Source organism: Lingula anatina, chromosome 9 (assembly GCF_051362555.1).
Source record: "Lingula anatina isolate TDL-2025a chromosome 9, LinAna3.0, whole genome shotgun sequence".
In the NCBI taxonomy this organism is placed as follows: domain Eukaryota; kingdom Metazoa; phylum Brachiopoda; class Lingulata; order Lingulida; family Lingulidae; genus Lingula; species Lingula anatina.
Window position 1 is genome coordinate 5,507,247 of NC_141775.1, and position 15,035 is coordinate 5,522,281.

Sequence of the window (15,035 nt, forward strand, 5' to 3'; positions counted from 1 at the left end):
TTATATTTTGTTTGATATAGTGTTTAAAGAATGAGTATAATTCACAAGAATAATTTCCAATTAAATCAGCCCTTGCACTACAGTAGACAGTTGTCTTCTCCATCAAGTTGAAAAATGTCTTATCTGTGTCAAAACAACAAAAATGTTTTTAGGTTTATTCTCTGTTATGACAAAAAATATCTATAAATAATTATTTTGCACATGTCCAACTGTATTGGCATAGTTAACATATGAACAATCGTGATACAGTTCTAACCGATAATTTTTCAACCAATCTCCCGTCAGGTCACAAAGCCCCCCACATGAATACCCAGGGGGCGCCATCAATATCGCTGCTGCCTTAGATCCAACATATCGCCGCCAGAGGACACCAGGGAGCCAACCACCACCTGCGGACAACTCGTTAAGGGACAGTACATTGATCAACAGGCGGATGGTGTATCCTGGAGGTAAGATGGCATTTTTTTTCATGGCTGGAAATTTGCTGAACTTTTGTCATTTCTTGATTTCTAGTCTATAACTAGACATTAATTTTTTGTGATCAGATGATGTAATTAAGTGTGTATTCATGTCTTGGGCAGTTCTGTATGAATCCACCTTGTTATGCCATTTTTGGTGTGGCTGGTAGGATTAATAAAAAATTGTTGTTTTTCTTGTCTAGTGCTTAGAGTCACAGTGGCTTGTTTTGTGCACTGAGGTCAATAAAATTGGCTTCTGGCTTTTTGGACTTTACACAGCTTATCATATATTCTGTAGCTTTGAGATGTCTAAAATTTGGCACTTAAAAAAAGTTTTCTGTTGCTGAGGCTTCAAAACAGCAGCCAACTTTGCACAGTATTTTATATTGCAAAGAAAACATTTTTATATGACATATCAAAGGAAATATTTATATTGTCTGGTTCTTGTTGTTTTGAGTGAATGATGTGAGGGGTGTTGCTTTCTTTATCTTAGAGAAAACCTCGCTTGATCACATTGGTTGCATGAGTGTTGCTCAGACTATCAAGATATTGTTATGATTTGAATGCATGTTTTTGTTACAGTCAGTTCTTAATTTTGAATTGGTGTAAAGTTTCACTTATTACATAATTGATTTCAGTATCTTAAGTAATACTAAGTAGTGGCCGGTATTTATGCATATGGTTTACAAATTGTCAGTCCTCATTAACAAATAATAAAGTTCAATCCACTACACCATCTGCAGATAGACTTCTTGACTGTGAACTTGTAAAATATTTATTTCAATGTATTATCTGTTTTTGTTATAATGATGGTAAACCAGTCAAATAGTGCCTGAAAAGTGGTCAGTATAAATAGTTATTTTAACTATTTCAAATTTTCAACATCATCAGATGAAAGGGCAGAGCAGACAAACGTCAAGCGCTCTTTAGGACCAGGAGGTACATAAGTCACCATCGCACCCCATTAACCTTTATTTGGTTCACATCGGAGAATGATTATGAAACTGAATGCTTTACATAATTGGCATTGATGATAAAAGATTTCTCCAGAATTTTGAGTTCAGATAATTTATAGAGTAATCTGCCAAGTAACTTCACATGTGACCCTTTCTATATTCTTTATGGTTTCCCTGTTTTGGTGTAATGATAAATAAGAGTGACAATGGAATAAGTGTGATCTGTGCAATTTTGGTTCCATTTTATCATCAATCGATATCAGAGCATTCAGTTTCTTTCCTGTACATATTTTTAGGAAGTTAAGTAACAACTAATTTGTCTCACTGTGGCTAATCCATGTATGGCGTATAATGGTGATTGTGTTTGTAACGGAGTGGCTTATAGCTTATGTGATGTGTTTACACCAATAACAGTGAGGCTTTTATTAAATATAATGTGTATGATGGTGAAATACATATTCATTGTCCTTTGAATAATTATGGTTAGACAATAAAATTGTTTCTACAGAGACTGAACACTTTTTACCAATGAGGTGTGATGTTGTTAGTCGTCATCGAAGCCGCTTGCTCACATAATCTACCATGACATCTTAATTTCCAATTTCAAGTTAAAAATGCGGTCAAAGACCTTTGATGAGGGGTCAAAACCTCATGCCACATAAGTAGACAACCTGTTTAGTTTCTGTAGGAACAATTTTACTTTTTTAACCATCATCAGTGATGCTGAATGAGCCAATAAACCTTTTGTTCACTAAAAGATATTCCACACATATCATTTTACACATAACATTCCACATTTAGTGGTCAATTTCTGTGTGATGCAGGGTCATTAAATTGCATGACCGTATTTGTGATACTGTCCAACTGACCAGAAGATTACCGTTGAAAGACAATTCTATCAGACATTTCACCTCTCTCGGTAACAAAATGGGATGTTTATATATACAACTTGTGAATTAAAAAGTATAAAGTTGTATAGGTACAAATGAAATATTATGTGCTGCAATGCTTTGGTAGTGTAGTCTTTGTATGGCCTACATATAGGGATGTGTGCTTAGATAGTTATTTATGGTATATAGGTTTATATTATACATTTGTTATTTTTACATAATATAACTATAGAATGCGGTCATGGTTTAGTCATTAAAGCATGGTAAAATAATTGAAAATATGGGGTTCTTAACAAAATCCTTTGTAATTTGAAAGCTGCTTGAAGCACACTTATGCAAGTAAAATGAAGTTTGTCTCTGCAAACAAGAACACTTTTCTTTGAAAGTTAAGAGGTTCTCACCAATTGTGATGAATTTTCATAATTATAGTAAAATCAATGTTATAATAATAGCAGTTTCATTGTATCTTTATAATAATTTTTTTTTTTCATTTTATTCTCCATGCTTGAATTTTGTCTTGTTTGTAATGCTGTGTGATTGTTTCATTCAAAGACACCAGTACATAACATCAACATCAAGTTCTAATTATATAACAACAAGACAGTATTAATATCTCTTATTGTTGTTGTTAACATTGCCTGGGTAATTAATATTTGTTATTGTTGTTATGTACTTCACCTGGTTAACATCAAATTAAATAATTAATCTACCTTTGTGAACCCTTAACTCAGTATTATATAGTACTTTAATTGGGAACAGTTAAACATAATACAGGTGCATGAAGTAAACCACATAATACCAACTGATAGAAGAGAGACATTCTCAATATATTACTTTATGAATTTGCTGTGGACATGTCGTACTAATTTGACTACTTGATTTTGCATTACTGCTGCATATTGATGTTCAAAAACAGCATTGACATCACCATATTTGAAATATTCTGTTCCAAATTCCATTAATTAATGTAAAGGTCTCTTGCAGTTGATTTTAAATTCACAAGTCTTAAGTACTATATATTTTACATTGTAATAACTTAAAAACTTTGGCCTTTAAAAAAATTATGGTTGCAGCTAGAGGCTTTTTTCTACTTGTTGTTATTTGGAATTTGTTATTTCCTTCAGTAGCATGTACCCAACAGTTCAATCGTGTTTTTATCATTTCAGCTGAGGCAGGATACGATGGCATGTACGATGATGATGACGAAGGTGTCATGGCTGTCCCAGGGCAGAGGCGAGGCAGCGAACGCGGGTCACACTCCAGCAAGAAAAATAAATCCACAAAAGACAAGAAAAATAACTGTAAACAACAGTGATCATGGTGATTGTAACTATGAGCACAGTTGCCATGACAACAGCAAAGAAACTGGGTTGGCAGAACTAACATATGGTTAACTTGCTTGAACAAAAGGCAACTTGAATGACCCTGTGATATCACATGAAGCTAACACCCATGAATCCATAGCAACAATTTATTTAAATTTACCTGGATGGTAACAAAACAACATCTGCATTTGTCTGAATGGTAACCTAGTAACAACTGAATTTGTCAGGGTTGTAACCTAGCAACATGTGAATTTACCTAAATGGTAACCTAGCAACAATTGAGCCTGCAGTGGAAATCTCATTCATTTATTAAAAGGCCAAATAGATGTTGTAGAGTTACACAGATTACATAATATGTGGTTCAAAGCATCAAACTAGCAAAGAGGGGTTTTCCAGTGTCTTTTTTTCACTTTTATGATTTTTATATGTGCAAATATGATAATCGTGTCTTGCTGCTCTTGCATGATGCACACACTATCTGGTCACAAATTTTTTGTTTCAGTGTTTTTAGGTCACATTTTTATATTATAGCTCACAGCTATGCCACTTGCATTTTCTTTAAATGCACAAATATCTGTACTATACTTTGCTAGCCTCTCCATTCAGTAAAGATTTATTTTAGCAGGGTTTCAATATTGCAATATATGTATGTTGGTATTCTTAAAAGTAGCTAGCAAAACAATCTCACAGTATATATATAATGGAGTTTATGATGTAAGAAGTTTTTAAGTGAAAAAAGAGAAAAACTTTAAATGAGATTATTTGGAAGTACATGCTTCCCTTAGATGACCATAACTTTTGACTTCTTTATTGGTGTTCAGTAGAAATGTGACAATGACTAAGTGTTTAATTAATTCCACATATACTGGTTTCAACCTTTAAATAAGAAGAACAGTGGGTTAGATGGTAACTGCCATGTATTTGTATGGTAACAAGATAACTGTGGTAATAAGAAAACTATCACAATTTCAGCACCATTATGGTAATTGGTTTAAAATATTTATCAGTAGGCAAGAAAGTTGAGGAAGGCAAATTGTACAGTTGAGAGGTAATCAGAAATATCAAGGAAAGTATTATGGTGGTTGTTTATTTCGGCAACCACAAGGGGTAATATAAGAAATGAGGTGTGTAGACTGGATAAGTTATGATAGTTGAGTGAACAAGACGACTCTTGCTATACAAATATTGAAGCACCTTGAGAACATCAGCAGTTTACAGTGTTATTTATAAATCTGTCAGGAAAGATAGATTTTCATCAATCTAAAAGTGTATTTGATTTACACTGCAAGTCAATCCTAAGTGATTTTTGCCATGGAGTAGAAAAGACTGTTGAACGGTTAAATTATTTAAAATCAGGTAGTAATAGTAATATATTCCTTTTTTTTTCTTTTCATAAGCATTATGAAATGTTTATATATATACTTCAGAAAGGGGTTATACATATCAGAGTAGTCTTTATATTATAGAAATGATGTGAAGTATATTGAAATATTTTTTTTTACAATAGAAATAGCATCTAGGCAGTCGAGATGCTTCTCAAGTTTAGAAATTGCTTGGCGCCTGCCTTTATAAAAGTGTATATGATGCCTAATAGTGTTTTGTAAAGATTGCCGTTTCTTACCTCTTTCATTTCACATCAATTTTTTTTTTAGTTTATAAAATAGATTATCAGCTCAGCTTTAAGCCAAGCCTTAATGAAAGGTTTAAACCAGTCTCATTCCTTTTATTACAAGCATTTTGTTAATGGTTTGTATAATTGTAGAAGTTTTAAATTCTCAGCTTTAGTTGGAAAGGAAGTAGTCAAATACGAAATATTTGACTTGGGAACCTCTCTAAGTCGATTTCTTTTCAAGGTAATGTTCTGTTGGGGAGGTGGGATATGTTTTTGTGAACTGAATAATTTACTTTATAATTTAGTCAGTATGGTTGGAACAAATTTGAAATTTATCAACTAGGTTATACTGTGTAGTGTTTCCTCCTTTTAGTTCAAAACATGATGTAAGTCACAGATGTTATTCAAAACAAGTTTTATTTGCATCAGAATAATGCAGCACTGTTAACATAACAGATGGAATGGGGTTCTTTTATATTCATTATTTTCTACAGGAGAGAAAAATAAATTATTAATTTTTAGAACCACCGTCTTCATGCGTTTTACGATGAGAGAGAGACACCCACTTTCTCTCTTTTGCTCTGGGTGTTATCTTTACATCAACATCAAACAGCACAGGTACAGGACTGGTACAATCGAGTCCACTAGCTCACTTCACACTTAAAATATATATTTTTAATAATCTTGAAGAAGAGGGTATGGGTGAAGGTTGTCCAAGCATTAGTAGAAATTCTTGGTTTTCTTCCTACTGGTAGAGCCCTGCTGGATTCAATCCACATCCAGTAAATCGGTGAATTTTGTCTGTGCATGCCTGTGACCGGATCAATGTGATCAACTCGACATAAAGGTCAGTGTCACCTTATTCTAAATGTAGGCTACTATGACCTATTTTCCAGTCAGATTTGCTGTTCTGGGTCTGTCAAATAGCACATGCTCATTTCATCTTTCCCTATTAACACCATGGCTCGGCACTCCTGGTGCCACCTCAGTAAATTGACTTGGAATGTTGCTGGAAATTTAAAAAAAAAAAAAAAAGACTTTTACAAAAACACATGAGTGTCAGTTTAAAAAGTCTCTAAAGGCCTCGGCATGTCAGAATATGGCTCATTTCATAAAAATCAAAAATATAATTTTCAACCAATGATTTATTGTAATAAATGTCATATATAATGACTCTTACCATTGAGTACAGACAAAAATTATAAAAATTTAACCTGTGTGCAAAGATTTAACCTAAGATGAATCTTCAAAACAGCAATTCTGTTGAGAAGTGTGTGTGTGTGTGTGTGTGTAAAGACCTACCTTCAGTTGGTACTGGTACAGACAGACATCCTGCAGGAGACCACATATAAATACTGTTGTTACCAGTGGCTAGGCCCAGTCTTGTGTGCACTGGATCCCATTCTACACCTTGAAAGATGTTTCAAATAATATTTAAATATCAAAATGATATTGAGGACTTATTTATTTGCTTTAGTGACCTGCTCTCACTGATTCACAATTATTTTATTTTATCAGTGAGTGAGAAAATAAATACAGAACTTAAATATTCCAAAAATATGTTTTATGATTATTCTATTCATATTTTATCAATTTTCTTCTTTTGCTCAAAATCTGTATACATATAAATATGGGACGATTCTAATATGTCACCAAAAGATGGAAAAAGTAATCTTTTTAAGAGCTTCATCTTACACTTAATTGGTGAGGCATGGATCAATAGGAATGCCAGGCTGAGTGTTTGGATGTCCCAAATCCACAGAGTGTGAGGCATATTGTCTGAAATATATACATATATGAATTATTTATATAAAGAATAGGTAAATTACACATTTTTCCAAGCCATCGTATTTATACGTTTTGATGTCTGACAACCAGAATCAATGCATGTACGCATATTTATAGGGCCCAAAAAAATGGAAAATCATCATACTCAATTTCCTGCACATCAGGCCCAGTAAAATGCAAATTCAACACACAGGTGCTTGACAAATTCACATTATTGCATTGACTGAAATATGCATGTGTAGGATATTATGGGCAATGGAAATAAAGTTCACATCAAAACTGTTAGAACACATTCAGAACAGCAGACTAACAGACACACGGATCAAATATGGCGATCGACTAAGAAGCCTGCTGCTTAATTCCAGATTAGACACTGAATAGATTCCTTGCAGGGATTACACACCTAGCAGTCAAGTAGGTTGGCCATATTTGATCCGCAGATCTGTTATTCCACTGTTCCACAAATATGGCTGACCCACTTAAATACTTCCCCACAGGATATCTATTCAGTGTCTTTTAGCAGATTAGACAGCAATCTTTGAAGTAGGTTGCCATATTTGACTCTCAGACTAGTTGGTCCCCTGTTCTAAATGGGGCATTAAATAATAAGGATAGTTAACCATGCTGTGCTCAGACCCTGCCTACCATTGATAGTGTACAGGTACTTGCTGTTGGCACTGAAGCCCAGCTTTCCCACCCCAATTTTGGGGTTAGCCTTGTTCAGATCTGACTTAATAGTTGGGATCAGCACTGCTCCTTCCACCAACTCATCTGAAATAAGTGATCAAGTTCTGTCTACAGAGTAAATGAAATTAAAAGTTCTAAAAATATCTTCAAAAAGTTTCTCTGAATCTTCGACTGCCAGCACTCATAAACTTTAATGCCAGTCTGACCAACACGGCTTAACTTTTGACACCAATCATGTAAGAAAAACTTTTCAAAGCAAACTTTGAATAACATGCTACACTGTCCTTTTGTTATTTATCTATTAATTTATTTCATCATTAATTCATCAATAAAATTATCTTTTCATTTATCTCTCACTGTGTTTAAAATTTTTAACACTTAAACCATGCTTCCCCTGCTTCCAGTCAATGACTTTCCTTCGATATTAAGATTCATTAGTTATTATTTTCATTAATACACGATCTATTTAATTATCATTTTTCAAGTAGTAACGATTTCAATACTAACATTTGCTTTGAGTAGAAAACAGAGTTCCTCGAGGGAGTTCTGATTCACCATCTAAGAGCTGGGGTCTTCTCTCCCATTCTTTGTAAACTATCTGTGGATGAGAAAAAGAATAATATATTTGTGTTGGACACAACATAATTATCTTTTTTTTTTTTTGTAAAATATTTTTTAAAAAATCACTTTTTAAAAATAATTATGTATTTACTTTCATTGAAAAAGTTACTATAATTATTTTACTGCTTTGCCAATCATTTTTTAAATTGAAGGAAAAGTTAGAGCATTTCCTTGGACACGACCAATTTGTTCATTTTGTTGGATTTTTTTTTCCAATTTTTAATCATGTTGTAAAAACAGTCACTTGAAATTTCGGTTACATGTTAGTGAAATGTTCTGAAAATGTAAATTTGTTGCTTCACTATCAGGAGATATTGCTTGTGAAAAATCTTTAAACTTTTAAATATCAACTGGTCAACATTTTAGCAACCAACTGGTCCACATTTACAGCAACCAACTGGTCAACACTTCCAGCACTATCATACTGACCACATTAGGATTGTCCAGCTCTGAGGGATGGTCAAATTCTGCCACTGCCCTCCATGTGATGTGATTCAAAATGCGCACCTGTGGAGACATTTCTTGACAATTATTTTTCATTCAGGTGGAAATTATTTTCCTTTAAGTGTTAAGGCAATAAATCTGAAATCATTAACTCCCCTTCCCACCCAGAAAAATGTTCACAGCACAAATTTCAGCTAATCACAAACGAAACTGCCATTTAGTGAAAAAGTCAGAAATATGGCATGAAGTATTGTTTGGGGGGGGGGGGGGGGGGGGGGGGGGGGGGGGGGGGGGGGGGGGGCAACTAGGCCAATTATATTTTTGGCTCTAATTATTTCAGCTGGCAGAGGGGCAAAAATGGAGGACAGATCAACAAAGATAATTTGGAAGACTGTCAGAAAAATAACTCTGGTTCAGCCCCTAGTGAATCAGTGTGCTTACCTTCTGGTCATAGCTACCAATGGCTAAGAATTGACTACTTGGAGCCCAGGCAATGTTCTTCACTCCCAGAGCATGCTCATAGGCAGAGTACTCAGACAGACATCTACCATCCACTGAATACAGCAGGACCTTGTACTGAAAGTGGGGGAAAGTGTTTTTGAAATTATAATATGAAAATTTGTCAAATTTGAAAATTTCACTGCAGGCAACAGTCCGAAGATGAAGATGCTAAGATACATCATTTTTATATGACATAATAAGTTCATGTTTTTCATTCATATCATAACTTTTTTTTATCATTTTAAAGTGCTTGTTACAGTAACAGTGCCAAAGCCCTTGGGCAAATAGCTAATTTACATCTTTCATGCTGTTGACTATGGGTGCATTCCCAGAGATTTAGATCGATCCAGAGATTAAGATTTGGATCGACCTAACTCCCTGGGGGTTCACGCTAAATTGCAGTCAGCCGAGCGCGCACCATAGTTAATTACCCCCTTACAGCTTTTAGTAGGCGGGACAGATGCTTAAGCCGGCTAAACTGACAGTAATCTAGTGATACTCCCCACAGGGATAGATCGATCTAAAATCTATGGGAATGGGGTCTATGTCTCCCCTTTCATAGACGCTCTCCTAGCCAACAGACAGTACGATAATGATGCAATCTGGTGGATCTTATGGATTCTTCAAGTTTTAAATTCTTAAAATTAGAACATTCTTATTTAATGGTGGCAGCAAAATTGAAAAGCAGGATACTCTGCATGTACAGACTGTTATTCTATACAAAAAAATCACCAAAAATGTGTCTTCGCTGTTCACTGCAGTACAATAATTTCCATTGAAAAACAAACAAACAAGCAAACAAAAAACTTATATCCTATTACATTTTATGGATAAAATCCAGAGAAAATTTCTCAAAAATGTAAAAAAAAATCATTAAGCTATTTTCAAAATTGCAACATGCTGGGTTTTTTTAAAATATGTTATACATTAATTTCAGTTTCCCAAGCATTATTTTTCTACAACAACAGTTTCCCTTCCTAAAAATGATTCTGTTTCTGTATAACAACTCTGATACCAATCAACCCCTCCTAAACCAAGACCCCCCAACAGCAGCAGGCAGTATTCCCAAAATGTTGTCTATACTATTGTTTGCAGCATATTCATTATGATCATTTTTACAGATCTTTAAAAAAAGTATCTACTTCTAATAATCTATATAATTGGTCAGATAAAAAAAATTCCAAAGAAACATTAACATTCTTAATTATAAACAACAAAATTTTAACATCCTGTCTTAGACATGTATCAACAAGTCATAAATTTTCCCTTTTAGAACAATTTTCCTACACACAAATTTTTTTTATTCACTCATTAAATTTTTATTCACTTATTTCCAGTTTCACAACTCTGATACTCATCAGTACTCCAAGTGCAAATACATTTCCCTACCAACGAGTCTGGGCAGGCCAGGAAAATTTTCAAATTATTAAGAGTCCACTTTCAATAGCTCAATGCATCACGCGTGACATTTAAATAGCTTGGCATAATAGCCCTCCTCTTAGTCACTCAGTCCTAGTGTCAACAGAGATTTTGGCAAGGTAAACCTTTAAGCGATTACTCGTTAAGAAACAAGAGTTAATGGGGTGTTGGTCTTTCACAATACCAGAGTTACTGAATGGCATTCACTGTGCATGCTTAGGCTGAATGAAGTATTACATCATTTGAAGTCAAAATAATTTTCTTCAGTTAATGTTGGTTTACAGACCCCTTTTTTTTTAAATCTTATCTTAAAATTGTTGCACTTTTATGTGATGGACAACTCAATTTGCATGCAATTCTATCTGCATTTTGACACTATATAGGTGTTAAAAAAGATATAACATGCTGTTTCAAATAGATTTTCAACAACTAATCATTTACACATGTTAATCTATATATCAATATATAACAAATGACAAGCCCTTTTTTAACCCATATTTTCCACATTTTAACCACATTGTAGTTGATCGTTTCAGTCCACCAACCCCAGGTTACAAAGTCAAACTACATAAAATGAATTTTACAACATCTGTCAAAATTTTACTTTGTTTTATGACAAACTTTTTTGAGAAAATCTTCAGTAATAGGTAACCAAGTTTAAATGCAAGTGTGAGTCTGGCTAGAATGCAGAGTCTGCCAGACTCCAGACAGTAGTTACATTACAATGTACCTAGTTAGGGTCACGAAGGAAGTCAGTCATTATTTTTCTCGGGGTAAATACATAATGGGATATAGCACGCAACACGTGTTCAGTCACCATATCAGGATACATTCATCAACTATCATCCCATGACATGGCTTATTTTTAGAACAAGTGCAGTGTACAGAAAAAAAGGCCAATTTTCTTCAGTAATGTTCATAAAACCACCACTGCGATAGACACCAAAATAAAAATCATCGTCAGTGATGGCTATTTGTACAAATACATTGTGTTTTTACATAAAAATGTATACAAGTTCTACTTTCTATTTATATCATATATAAGGTTTTCCCCATTTAACTTTCATTACATTTCAAAGAGCAAATTAAAATTTTGAATGAGTTTCCATAACAAAAAAAGGGTTCTTTTTCTCAAAAAGCAGACCTTTTAACCCCTTAGCTAACCCAATTTGATAAACGGCATAATACCCGGAACAAATTTTAACCAAGAGTGGACCTTTCAGGTCAAAAGGCAGATCTTTGAACCCCTAACCCCACCCAACCCCCTCTGCCTATAGGTTTATATATTAACATATAGGAAAAAGAATTTAATATCCAAAATGCTATATGTATTATACATATTTTATTATTATCTATAAATATATTATTGTTATATATCATTCAATGTTATATATATATATATATAATCGCTATATATTATATATGATACATATCATTATATAGTATACATCTTAGTATCTTTACACATATTTTTGTTATATAGAATTTATTTACAAAAGGTCTCTGACCTGCAGACAGTTTTCAAACACACAGAGCACCCGTCCATCAGGAGACCATGACACCCCAGCCAGGTCATCTGTACTGGTCTCAAAATGCTGAAATATAAAGATTAAAAAGAACTAAGAAATTAACTTGTAATTACTGTGACTGGCTTATGCTGAAACAAAATGTAAATTACTGAACGGCTGATAAAGTATGGCTACTGGAAAAAGAAATAATGAATATCTTTAAAAAATTACTCAATTGGTTATACCAATACTATTTCACCATGAGCAAAAGCTACCTTTAGGATATCTAAACAATGCGAATTGTCAAAGTAGTGGATTAAACCATGCACTTTTATGCTTTGTTAACCGTGTGTGTGTGTGTGTGTGTGTGTGTGTGTGTGCGCGCGTCCATGTCCGTGTCCATCATAACTTACTTTAACAAGCTGCCAGGTATTACAGGTAAAAATGCTGACATAGTCCTTGCATTCCCTCCTCTCTGCCAGGGCAAGATACTGGTTTACATCATTGAAATCAAGACCTACAAATTGGGAAATAACACAGGTATCTGCATCACTCTATCTTCTCCGCCAAAACGTAAACTGGTTGAAATTAATATTTAATATTTATCTCATAAATACAGTGGCAAATAATTCTGATAATCCTGTTCTTCAAGTTTGCCAAATCAAAAAACATACTACATTTCATCCTGTTTAAATCAAGAGAAGCTCACCTTTTTGGCATCCCTTGGGATATTTGATATATGACACTGACTTATTTACAAGTGACCATACCGTAATTCGCAGCTGAAACCAAGAAATACATATTTCAGAACTTATATCAATTTTCAAAAACAAGTAAGAGTAATACATAAACAACATACACACACACACACACACACACACACACACACACACACACACAGCCCTTTGCCAAATATGAAACATTTATGGCTTAATAATTATGACTCAACCTTATTAGTCTTCTGTCCATAGTCAAACTTTACAAACTTCTGAGTTTGAACTGGCAAATCTAAAGTGTGTATGGTTAACAATTATTGCTAAATAACCTAGTTAGTCAGACAAAGTTTACACAAGTAAAACTATGAAATTGACTTGAGATACTGTCACAATTACATGAAAGTCTGCAGTGGTCAGTACATGTCGGCTGTCAGGGCTCCACCTGGCGGCCACCAGACCAGCTGACCCCTCATCTATCTTACATGTCCACTCTGGCTGCTCGAGTGACCAGATCTGGAAACCACAGAAAGGTCAAGGTCATGTTGAAGGTCGTTCTCAGTGGTCAAGGTCAAGTAAACAGGATTATCATTTTTTTCAGTTTTTAAAGTATAGGGACTTCCAAGTTCTTTGAAAATATGCCTTGAATGAAAGTTAAGCTCATCTTTTTGCGTAAAAGTCTATATAAAAAAAACTTTACAGACATGAGCTTGTGCTAATTTACAAAAGATTCCTGCACATTTATCATGAAATCAAACACTAAAATCCTGAATAATCTCAGGTACTGTTCTGTGTTGTTTCAATTTCAACAAAAAAATTTTGAGCATCAAAAACGATTTTAAAAAAATGCACCAAAAATTGCACTTTGTATCATACCTGTACCAGTCCTCTCTTGTACATGCCACATAGTATAAACTGGGAGTCTGAGGACCACTGAAGACAGATACAGGATACAGTTGTTACTCATGAATTTCAACCACTTTATTATTACTTGAAAATTTTATTCTTTTAAGATTTATCATGTTTCATTTCTTGCGTAAACCCACTCAATCATAAACTAAGCTTTTTCAGAATTGTCAAATGAAATTCTTCAGGATAGACTAACATCACATTGTTCTGGGACATAAAACTTATTAACTTTGTTTACATTTAAAAGTATAATTATTATTTTTTTTCTTCTCTTTATCACAATCATTTTTCCAAAAAAATACGCCTTTTAGTTTATTGTGCTAAAGTTACTAGGCAGTTCATTCCAATGGACATGTATATACTAGTCTATACCTTTGCCTTACTTCTTAGAAATAAGTCAAAAAGATAAAAAAAAAAAAGATCTGTATTGTCACTTTGTGTCTCTACTAGTAATTGATAGTTAAATTTACCATGAAAATTACATGCAAAGTGACATAATTACCTCAACATACTGAACTGCATCCAAGCAGGTGTAAAGATTTAAAATCTGTAAAGTTTTCACATCTCTCACAATCAGCCTGTACTGGACAGCATTGGCCTGAAGTGGTCAAACTTGGTGTGAGTCATTATCACATTAGTATGTGTGTGACTTAATTGACTGTTGTTACCGGTGGGTGTGATTGTAATGCACTGTACATATGTGATCCCCCCCCCCCCCCCCCCCCACACACACACACACACAGTGACAATATTAACCAATGCATAATGTATAACATAAGGTGCCAATGCTCACCAAGGGTTACCCAAGGGCATTGGAGCTTAATATTGTTTTATTTTCGTAGTCATAAATGATAAAAAAAAAACACATATGACAACATTAATCATAACAAATAACTGTTTGTTATGAAAAATAAATAAAGATAAAAAAAATTAAGTACTTTCATACCAAGTAATTCCCATCGGGTGAAAACTTGCACAGCTGGTTGGACTGTTTGAATATCTCCGAAAAATTCATGTTGAGGGCAGTATCAAACTAATCTGGGCACCTGTAATCAGCCATTTTTGTCACAAAACTCAATGAACTAAAACAACCGGAAGTGCCCTTATTTCAAACGTCGCGCCAAGCATGCGCATGAAAGATCAAATAAGATTTTCCATAATTTCATTATCATGCAGGCTATTTGGATGAGTTTCAGCCATCTAA

The 15,035-nt window shown here is 34.1% G+C and overlaps 2 protein-coding genes across 4 annotated transcripts in view; one reads left to right on the forward strand and one right to left on the reverse strand.

Annotated features, from left to right (window-relative positions):
* The window catches only part of LOC106164489 (uncharacterized), a 24,276-nt gene extending 18,511 nt beyond the window's left edge, over positions 1 to 5,765 (forward strand). For 2 of the 3 annotated variants that reach the window (XM_013542425.2, XM_013542427.2), the window contains 3 exons: positions 286 to 449; positions 1,350 to 1,397; positions 3,471 to 5,765. In XM_013542425.2, coding sequence (XP_013397879.2) covers positions 286 to 449; positions 1,350 to 1,397; positions 3,471 to 3,619 — 361 coding nt within the window. In that variant the 3' untranslated portion in view covers positions 3,620 to 5,765. The remainder of the gene's footprint in view (positions 1 to 285; positions 450 to 1,349; positions 1,398 to 3,470) is intronic. The other variant, XM_013542426.2, reaches the window with a different exon arrangement.
* On the reverse strand, positions 5,640 to 14,968 carry LOC106164490 (WD repeat-containing protein WRAP73-like). Its single transcript, XM_086995114.1, has 14 exons — positions 14,778 to 14,968; positions 14,334 to 14,429; positions 13,799 to 13,855; positions 13,322 to 13,438; positions 12,919 to 12,991; positions 12,623 to 12,726; positions 12,210 to 12,296; positions 9,223 to 9,357; positions 8,767 to 8,844; positions 8,224 to 8,314; positions 7,675 to 7,800; positions 6,937 to 7,020; positions 6,544 to 6,651; positions 5,640 to 6,250 (listed from the first exon to the last, which is right to left on the reverse strand). The coding sequence occupies exons 1-14, from the start codon at positions 14,844 to 14,846 to the stop codon at positions 6,138 to 6,140; spliced, it is 1,338 nt and encodes a 445-aa protein (XP_086851240.1). The 5' UTR covers positions 14,847 to 14,968; the 3' UTR covers positions 5,640 to 6,137.
* Positions 14,969 to 15,035: the final 67 nt, after the last annotated feature.

Coding starts and splice junctions, on each gene's coding strand:
- LOC106164490 (XM_086995114.1), bottom strand. CDS start 14,846: ATGAATTTTTCGGAGATATTCAAACAGTCCAACCAGCTGTGCAAGTTT. Junction 12,727..12,918: donor TCCCAAGGGATGCCAAAAAG/GTGAGCTTCTCT, acceptor CCCAATTTGTAG/GTCTTGATTTCAATGATGTA. Junction 7,021..7,674: donor GTACCTGTACACTATCAATG/GTAGGCAGGGTC, acceptor TATATATTTCAG/ACAATATGCCTCACACTCTG.